At 36.9% G+C, this 10,881-nt stretch overlaps 1 protein-coding gene across 1 annotated transcript; it reads left to right on the top strand.

The window, feature by feature from the left end:
- Nucleotides 1-411: 411 nt before the first annotated feature.
- On the top strand, nt 412-1,710 carry LOC127094916 (uncharacterized). The gene is made up of 2 exons (XM_051033675.1): nt 412-794; nt 849-1,710. The coding sequence occupies exons 1-2, from the start codon at nt 412-414 to the stop codon at nt 1,708-1,710; spliced, it is 1,245 nt and encodes a 414-aa protein (XP_050889632.1).
- Nucleotides 1,711-10,881: the final 9,171 nt, after the last annotated feature.

The following is a 10,881-nucleotide window of genomic DNA, read 5'->3' as shown; positions in this document are numbered from 1 at the left end:
CTTATCTAGAAGCACAAACAAACACTTGTATTTTCTTTATAGTTGTTGATTTTCCTCAAGTGACTTGTGAAGTCCGTAGACTTGAGAGGGCTAAGATATTGCTAAACTCTTAGACGTTGTTGTAAACTTTTAAGATTATTGGATTAAGTCCTTGTTGAAGGCGAAATCACCTTGGCCGGGTGGACTGGAGTAACTTTGATTTTCAAGCGAACCAGGATAAATTTCTTGTGTTGTTAGCATTTATTTTTCGTGTGAGTGGTGTTGCAAAAGTTTTTGATTATTGTGAAAACAATTCAAACCCCCTTTCTTGTTTTTCTCTATCTTCAATTGGTATCAGAGCTTCGACTATGTTATTGATTTTTTAAATCAAACACTTAACTGTGTAGAGAGATCCAACGTGAGAAAAACATCATGGCTAACACAAATGAAAAAGATAGCTACAATGCTAAATCTCCAGTTTTTGATGGAGAGAAATTTGACTATTGGAAGGACAAAATTGAAAGCTTCTTCCTAGGCTACTACGCCGATCTATGGGACATTGTTACAAATGGCTATGAACCACCCATTTCTGTTGTTGGTATCGCTATTCCAAGAAGCATAATGAGTGATGATCAGAAGCATGATATTAAGAATCACCATAAAGCCAGAACTATTATGTTGAACACAATCTCCTACAATGAGTACGAGAAGATCACCAACAGCGAAACAACTAAAGAAATCTTTGATTCCTTGAAGATGACTCATGAAGACAATAATCAAGTCAAAGAGACTAAGGATATGGCTTTAATCCAAAAGTATGAAGCGTTCAAAATGGAAGATGATGAAGTTGTTGAGGTAATGTTCTCTAGATTCCAAACCTTAGTTGTAGGACTCAAGGTTCTGGACAAAGGATACATTATAACAGATCATGTCAAGAAGATAATCAGAAGTCTTCCAAAGAAATGGAGACTGATGGTTACTACTCTGAAGTTATCTAAAGACCTGAATAACATAAGCCTTGAAGAACTCATCAACTCCCTCAGGAGTCATGAGATAGAGCTAGAGGAAGATGAACCTCGGAAGAAGAGAAAATCAATAGCTCTAAAGTCCAGATCAGAAAGAAGAAAGGTAGAAAGGAATAAAGCCATTCAAGCTGAAGAAGAAGAAGAAGATGACTATGAGAATGTAGATTCCGATGATGATGATGAGTTATCTCTTCTATCCAGAAGAATTAAACAACTTTGTAGAAAAATAAATAATAACTTCAGAAGGCCCAGACAGAAGGGAGATCGTCCAGATTCAACCTCTAGAGGTAGACCTAACAAGGAAGTGACCTGCTACGAATGCAAAGAAACTGGACACTACAGAAATGAATGTCCAAAGCTTAAGATAAACAGCTCCATAAAGGAAGGCTTCAAGAAAAACTCCTTTAAAGCAAAGAAGAAGGGACTCATGGCAACATGGGACGACTATGAATCTGAAGCTTCAGAATCTGATTCTGAAGAGGAGCAAGCAAACGTTGCACTCATGGACACCACCTCTGGAAGTTCTTCTAAAAGAGAGTCTGACTCTGAAGAGGTATTCTCTGACTTCTCTCGTTCTAATTTGGAAGCCTGTTTATCAGAATCTCTGAGCTTGTATCAGAAGCTTCGACATAAATTCAAGAATCTGAAAAAGATTCATGAAGAGATTGTTGAAGAGTGTGATAAACTTAAGAAAGAAGTTTCTTAACTTAAAGAAAAAAATTTTATCCTTGAAAAAGAAAATGAATTTTCAACCAAAAAATGTTCAAAACTTGAAGAAACTCTTTCTAAAGCTCCACCTACTTCTGACACCATCATATACAAATATGAAAAGGATTTTCAGAAATTTCTGAACAACGGACTTGAAAGAAGAAAAATGGCTTCTATGATCTATGGTGTTTGTCATAATAAGAAAAAAGGAATTGGATATGACTCTGATGAAGATGATCTAAAACTTTCTGCTGAAAATAAACTTAAATCTCCATTTTCTTTTCATTAGACACTAGCACAAACACAAAAGTTTAATAATTCTAGAAAACCCAAAGTTTTCAGAAACTCTGGGAGAACTAATCCTAAGGGACCCAAAAGATTCTGGGTACCAAAAGATAAAATAGTGTATGTTGCAGATATACTATGCAACAGAGTTAAAACACCAATCATGGTACCTGGACTCTGGATGCTCACGACACATGACGGGAAGAAAGCATATGTTCCAAAACCTGGAACTTAAAGATGTTGTCTTCGTAGGCTTTGGAGGAAATCAGAAAGGAAGAATCAGAGGATCTGGTACAGTTGATAATGGATCTCTTCCCTCTATTTCTGATGTTGTTTTTGTTGAAGGATTAATGCATAACTTGTTATCCATAAGTCAATTAAGTGATAACAGTTATGATATAATCTTTAATCAAAAAACATGCAAAGATGTTAATGAAAAAATGACACAATCCTTTTCATTGGAAAGAGGAAGAACATCATTTACAAAATAAAGCTTTCAGATTTAAAAGATCAAAATGTAAAATGTTTAATGTTTGTAAATGAAGATCAATAAGTGTGGCATAGACGCTTAGGTCACATTTGTTTGAGGAGGATTTCTCAGCTAAATAAACTTGAGTTAGTCAGAGGCCTACCCAAGCTGAAGTTTTCCTCAGATGCTCTTTGTGAAGCATGTCAGAAAGGAAAATTTTCTAAAACAACTTTCAAAAACCAAAATGTTGTTTCTACCTCTAAGACTCTGGAACTTTTACACATTCACTTGTTTGGACCTGTTAAGACAATGTCAGTCAATGGTAATAAGTATGGAATTTTCATTGTTGATGATTATAGTCGATGGACATGGGTAAAATTCCTAAGGCATAAGAATGAGTCACATTCTGTGTTCACCAGCTTCTATTCAAAAGTGCAAAATTAATTTGACTCTAAAATCATCAGAGTTATAAGTGATCATGGTGGTGAATTTGAAAAAACTCTTTAAAGAGATTTTTGACTATAATGGAATATCCCATGATTTCTCCTATCCTATAACTCCATAATAAAATGGAGTTGTAGAAAGGAAGAATATAACTCTCCAAGAAATGGCTAGAACCATGATACAATGAAACAAATATGGCTAAGCACTTCTAAGCTAAAGCTATGAATACAATGTGTTACATTCAGAATAGAATCTCTATAAGACCTATTTTGGAGAAGACTCCTTATGAACTGTGCAAGGGAAGAAAAACCAACATTTCTGATTTTCATCCTTTTGGATGTTCTTATTTTATTCTGAATACTAAAGATCATCTAAACAAGTTTGACTCTAAAGCACAAAAGTGTATTATGTTGGGATGCTCTGAACGTTCTAGAGGATATAAAGTATACAATACAGAAACACGAATTTTGGAAGAATCAATACATGTAAGATTTGATGATAAGCTTGACTTTGAAAAGTCAAAGCTAGTTGAGAATTTTGTAGATTTGGAGATACACTTGCATGTTCTGGTGAAAAGACCAAAGAATCTGAAGAAGCAGAAAAAGAAACGTCAGAAGCACCTGAAGTCACAATCAATCAGAATAGATCAAGAAATAGACAAAATGTCTCTGAACAACTAATTATGTGAAATAAAAATGAATATGTTAGAACAAGATCAACATTCAAAGTTTCTGAAGAAACACTTATAGGACTAGTATCTCTGTTAGAGCCAACATCCTGTGAAGAAGCTCTTCAAGACAAAGAATAGATTCTAGCAATGAAATAATAACTTGATCAGTTTTCCAAGAATGATGTTTATGATCTTGTACCACGACCCAAGGGAACCCATGTGATTGGAACCAAATGGGTTTATAGAAACAAACTTAATGAAACGTGTGAAGTGGTCAGAAACAAAGCACGATTGGTGGCACGAGGGTATAGTCAGCAAGAAGGTATTGACTACAACGAAACCTTTTCTCCAGTCTCTAGGTTAGAATCTATTCGTCTTCTTGTATCTTTTTCTATAAATTATTCCATCAAATTATATCAGATGGATGTCAAAAGTGCGTTTCTAAATGAGTATATTTCTGAAGAGGTGTTTGTCCATCAACCTCCTGGTTTTGAAAACTCAAAATGTATAAAACATATTTTTAAACTGAAAAAATCTCTTTATGGTCTAAAACAAGCTCCCAGAGCTTGGTATGAAAGACTTAGTTCATTTCTTCTGGAAAATGACTTTATTAGAGGCAAAGTGGGTTCCCCCCTCTTCTGTAAAAACATCATAAATGATCTTATGATCTGTCAGATATACGTTGATGACATAATATTTGGTTATGGTAACCCCTCTGTTTGTCAAGAATTTTCTGAGCTAATGCATGCAGAATTCGAAATGAGTCTGATGCAAGAACTAAAGTTCTTTCTGGGGATTCAAATTAACCAAACATCAGAAGCCACATATGTATATCAAAGTAAATACATAAAAGACATTCTGAAGAAATTTGAAATTTCAGAAAGCAAACTAGCCAAGACTCCCATGTATCCTACTTGCATTCTGGAGAAAGAAGAGGTAAGTCAAAAGGTTTTTCTAAAACTCTATCGTGGTATGATAGGTTCTATTCTCTATCTGACTGCTATGCGCCCAAATATATTATTAGCGTGTGTCTTTGTGCTAGATTTCATTCAGATCCAAGGGAATCTCACTTTACAGTTGTTAAGAGAATCCTGAGGTATCTGAAAGGAACACCTAACCTTGGCCTGATGTATAAGAAAACACCAGAGTATAAGCTTCCTGAGTACTGTGATGCAGATTACGATGGAGATAGATTGGAACACAAAAGCACATCTGGGAGCTGTCAGTTTCTGGGACGAAACCTCATTTCATGGGCTAGCAAAAGACAATCAACCATTGCACTCTCAACTGCAAAAGCAGAATACATTTCAACTTCACTATGAAACACTCAGATGCTCTGGATGAAGAATCAGCTTGAGGACTTTCAGATATATGAGAGTAACATCCTTATCTTCTGTGACAACATTGCTACTATATGTTTAAGTAAGAATCCTATTTTACATTCCAAAGCGAATGACATAGAAATTAAACATCATTTTATCAGAGACTATGTTCAGAAAGGGATAAAAAATTTAAAATTCATAGATATAGACCATCAATGGGATGACATCTTCATAAAACCCTTAGCTGAAGATAGATTTCTTTTCATTTTGAAACATTTAAATATAGCAGATTGCCCAGAATGAATCTAAACTTATGCTTCTCCTCTCTAATGTTAAAATAGACTTTGACTTAAACATATGTTGTGTATCTGGTCCTGGTTCTGATACTTCTACAAGTTATATGTTATCTAGATTAGAAACCTTCTGAATCAGAAACCCTTTGGTGTTCTTAATTTCAGAGACTCAATACGTGGTCTCTCAAATGTGTGGCTTTGGATCTTCTAGATAATTGTCTAACTCAGAACTCAAGAGCCAAACTATTTAGATCCCCTTGAGTAGTGTGCATATTTTTGAGATTAGACATACATCATTAGCTGTAATTAATTCTCCCCACGCTTGTCAACTAAGATTTCAGAAATTATCATTACTTTGCCTTTAATGCTGTCGTTTTGCATGTGTGTTGATTATGTATATATATTACCATATTTCCCATTTTTCCACTTTTCACTCTCACAACTAGGGGTGTTCAAAACCAAACCAACCCAATAGAAAACCGCAAACCAAACCAAACCAAATTGAAACCACAAAAAACCGCATTCAGATTCGTTTGGGTCATTTTTTAATAAAACCGCACGGTTTGGTTTGGTTTGCGGTTTGTATTTTGAAAATCGAACTAAACCAAACCAAATCGCATTATGTTACAATCCAAACCTCACTTATCCCACATCCAACCCAAACCTCAAACCTAGTATGCCTTAACCTTACAATTACAAACGATTTTCTCTTAATCACACTTAGGGTTTCAATTTCAACCTTCTTAAATCTCTCATAGTAGTATCACACATTGTTCTCATCTTCTTTTCCATGTAGGTCTCGCCTATTCAACTATAATAAGTCCTCTATTATGTTCTTTCTTTTTTATCTTTTATGTTTTTATTGCACTTTTCTTCTCAATCTCGCATCTCTTATGTTCTTTTTTTCATCTTCTCTGATCTCTCATCTCATATGTTTTTCTATATTTTTATTATAATTTCTTTGATATTATTTTATGCTACTATTTATATTTGTCTTTTATTCCACTTTTGTCTAATCTGATTTTTTGTATATTGAATTAAACATTTTTGTCTAAATATGATGAGTTTTGATGTTATTTAGTAATGTATGAATGACTAAATACAAAGTTATGTCGTTATTTATAGGAGTATATATGGCTCAATAAAAATATTATAAAAAGCCGAACCAACTGAACCAACCCAAACTGCATTGATTTGGTTTGGTCTGGTATGGTTTTATTTCTAAAAGCCAACCGAATTGCATGCTTTTTTCTCTTGCGGTTCGGGTGATTTTTATCGCAAAAAACGCCCAAACCGCACCGCAAATACCCCTACTCACAACATACACAAACCCCTTGCCCTTATCCTCTCTCCAACTTCGACCTTCTTCATCCTCATAGAAACTTCATCTTCTTCAACAACTGCAAATGGATCCTCAACAACAACAAGTCTTTGAATATTCTCAGCTGATGGATGCTGCTGAACAACGAGTTAAATCACCACAACAGGTTACAACCCTAACTGCTACAACTACAACAACTTCATACCAAGAACCTCATCTTCTTGATTGCCCCCCTTGATCAGTCACCATTTATAGTAAGTTTTCATTACAGATCCGATGCAAAACAAAGACATTTGATACACTGTGCAAGCATTTAAGGTACAGTTCAAGTAGTTTTACTTCCGTTATTTTATTTACGCATTTTTAATCTTTGTTATGTTTTACTTTGTTTATCTTGATTTTATGCGTGGGATAACTGTATTTTTGTCCGACAGATCCAGGTAGAAGAACCGGAGAACTCATAACACGACAATGCGAGAGTCCGACACGCAAAAGAGCAGAAAACCCCGGTACAGGAGGCCTGACACGGCCACCCGTGTCACCTGACACGGGCCGTGTCAGGGCAATGGAAGTAAAGGAAGGAAAATAGTAGCCTGACACGGCCACCCGTGTCAGCTGACACGAGCCGTGTCTGGCAGAAGCCCCTACCGTGTTAGCCTTGCCATGGGCGTGTCAGGAGAAATAGTAGGCTGACACGACCACCCGTGTCAGCTGACACGGGCCGTGTTAGGCCAAGCCCAATATTACCAATTTTCTCGGGCTTTTCATTCTTCGGGCTTTGTGGAGACATCTTTGGACCTGTCCAACTGCTGCTGGGAACATTCACTATAAAAAGAGGTCTTCTGCCAAAGGAAAAATCATCTTGGAATACAGCAAACCACAGTATTGTGAAGCAATTAAGTATTATAGAGATCAAGGCATTTAGAGAGCTGAAGAGATTCATGAGCGGGAGCGATTGAAGATCAAAGTCATCCAGTTACTTGTAATGTGTAATTTTTATCTTGAATTTGTTTTAAACAATATGAGTAGCTAAACCCCCCAATGCTAGGGGGTGTCCCTGATTTAGAATTGTAATGAATTTGAGTTTACATTTGCATGTATAATATTTTGTTTACGGTAACCTTTTGATGTGTTTATTACTTTCTCTTTCGGACCAATTGAGATTGATCTATGGTTATCACTTAGGCTGGACTGCCAGTGATAAGGTTTTCATCAGGTTACTCTGCAGTAGGTATCACCTAGGACTAGGGATACCCTGTATGAACCAGAGCATTCTTGATATTATACAGCTTAACTTCACCCTAATTGGCTATGGACATAGGAATTAGGGTAGATTGATTAAAGGTTTTCTCACCAAGGACTTGGAAGAAAATACCTTTGAGAACTGGTAGTAATTGATATTTGTTGATGCAATAGTAACTCAGAGTTGTTACAGGGATAAATCATACACATTCCCTGACATTGTTCCTTTTTCTCTATAAACCTTTATTTTTATATTTCTTTATTATTTTCTTTTTACACTCAAAAACCAAATTAATACTTTTTGTTTAATTGAATGATAATTTAAACTCAATACTAACGTGTAGTCCTTGAGATCGACATTCGGGGAATTTCCCCATTATTACTATAAAAGGCAAAATAGTACACTTACTATTTTCCCGATCAAGTTTTTGGCGCCGTTGCTGGGGATTGCCAAAAATATAGAGTTTAATTTTATTTCAATTAAAATTTTGTTGCTCTGCAATAAAATTATTTTTCTGTCATTTATATTTTACTAACCAGTGTATGCGAGGAAAACCTTCAGCTGAAATTATTTTTGACGCAGAGATCGAGAGAACCCTTCACAGAAGACGCAAAGAACAAAGAGTGGATTCTACAGAAGAAAGTACCTCGGATCAACCAGAAGTCAAGGAACCAATGGCTGAAGTTCCTCCAATTCCACCTCCTCCTCCGGAAAGACTCCTAGGCGACTATGGAGGTGCAAATGCACCGGGTGGTCGACTGACCATTGTTAACCAACCGGTGAATGTGACAAATTTTCAACTACATCCTAGCACGATCAATCAATTGGAAAGAAAACCTTTCACTGGAAAGGTTAATGAAGATGCCAACAAGCACCTGCAAAGATTTCTGACCATGAGCACCACCCTGAAAATTGATGGTCATACTGATGAAGCCAAAAAATTAAGAATGTTCCTGTTCACTTTAGCTGAAGACGCGGAAGAATGGTTCTATTCTCTCCCTGCCGGTAGTATCACTTCCTGGGAGGAGATGGAAACTGCATTCTTAAATGAGTATTTTCCAGCATCAGTATTCCTGAGAAAAAGGTATGAAATTCTGAATTTCAAACAGAAGGATGGGGAATCATTGGGAGACACTTACAAAAGATTCAAAAGGATATTAGTAGCGTGTCCCACTCATAATATGGATAAGACAGAACAGATGCAGATGATTGTTAATGGGTTGAAAATAAAGACCAAACAATTGATTGATACAGCAACCGGTGGCTCAACAAATTTCTCAACAGCCACTGGTATCAAGAGGAATATTGAAGCAATAGCTGCCAATGAGCATCTAGAGCTATATGACAGATGTACCAGACAGCCAGATGGGGTGATTGATCTAAAATTAGAGACAAATAAAATCCGCCTGGAAGACACTGTTATCGCCGAAGTAGATAAAAAGCTGAAAGCTATGAATATAGGTACTCAACAGATAGCGCAAGTTCAACAAGCTCAGGAAAGCACTTGTGAAATCTATAATGGACCTCATCACACTGTCTATTGCTTTGCGACTCCCCAACAAATTGAAGAGATCAAATTCTTGAAGCAGAATAATCCTTATTCTAACACTTACAATCCAGGATGGAAGAATCATCCAAACTTCTCCTGGAAAGATCAAATAGGGAATGTTCCACAACAGGGTCAAGATCAATATCAGACTCAATATCAACAGCAGCAAGCTCCAAGGAAAGCAGACTGGGAGATTGCCATTGAAAACCTAGCAGCGCAAAATAGGCAATTTGAAGAAGAGACTAGAAACAATCAGAAAAACACCACCGCCTCCTTAAAGAATCTTGAAGTTCAGCTGGGACAGATAACACAACAACTAACAAGTTCTCGAACACCAGGTTCCTTACCAAGTGAAACAGTTAAAAATCCGAGAGGTCAGGAGAATGTTAATATTGTCACGACGACAGAGAAAAAGGCTGCTAAAAAGAAAAAAAAGTATATCACCAAGCGAGCCGACTAAAGAGGAAACTCCAAAAGAGACTAAACCGGTGATTAAGTTGCCATACCCTTAGAGAGTGACAAAGAAGGGACCTAGCGAGTCAGACTTGGATAAATTCATGACAATGTTTAAAAAGGTTGAGGGTCATATGGCCTTGTTTGAAGCACTTGAAAGGATGCCCATGTACAAGAAATTCGTGGAAGAGGTAATGGCTGAAAAGAAACCAACCATTGAAGAACAAGTATCCGGGAAGGAACAATATAATGCAAACTCACTGGAGCAGAACATTTCTAACAAACAAAAGGATCCAGGAACTGTCACAGTACCATGCACAATCAAAGAAAGAACCTTCAAAAAGGTACTAATAGATTCTGGAGCTAGTGTGAATCTGATGCCATTATCAATCTATCACAGGCTGGGTATTAAAAATATCAATGATATAAAGACCAATTTAAAGTTTGCAGATCACTCAAGAAAAGATGCATATGGTATAGCTGAAGATGTGCTGGTAACAATAGCGGACTTGAATTTTCCAGTTGATTTTGTAATCCTAGACATACCTGAAGATAATGAGGCACCCATCATTCTGGGTCGACCTTTCATGCAGACGAGTCGATGCAAGCTCGACATGGATCAATGCACGTTAACCTTGAAAGTTCACGACAAGGAGATAACATTAAATGTTATTGAAGACCAGGAGCTGGAGGAAGATACAGAATCTCAGTATTAAGTAGGCTTAATCAGGACATTAAATGCTATTAGAATCTCACCGCTGCCAGTAGCCACCCTAAACGGAAAGATTCCCACCACCAAGAGGAAGGTTAAAAAGGAATCGCGACACAAAGGAGTCCACACTGAGAAAAGAGACAACGTCCTAGTTGTAGACAAGAGGTGAAACAAGGTTTTGAACCTGAAATACCCCCCATAATAAGGGGAATGAACCGTCGAGCCATGCGACGTTAAACGAAGCTCTTCGTGGGAGGCAACCCACGTTTTTTATTTCTAAGCATTTGTGTGTGTCTGTAGGTATACAGGAGACCTACAAGGAGGAGCCAGAGGAACCAGCAGTTGACTTGACAAGAAAACCAAAAAACGGCCAAAAGGACAGCCTGACACGGCCACCCGTGTCAGCTG

Source organism: Lathyrus oleraceus, chromosome 6, assembly GCF_024323335.1.
Source record: "Lathyrus oleraceus cultivar Zhongwan6 chromosome 6, CAAS_Psat_ZW6_1.0, whole genome shotgun sequence".
Taxonomy (NCBI): domain Eukaryota; kingdom Viridiplantae; phylum Streptophyta; class Magnoliopsida; order Fabales; family Fabaceae; genus Lathyrus; species Lathyrus oleraceus.
Note: the sequence above shows the minus strand (reverse complement) of the source record. Positions and strands in the feature narration are given on the sequence as shown.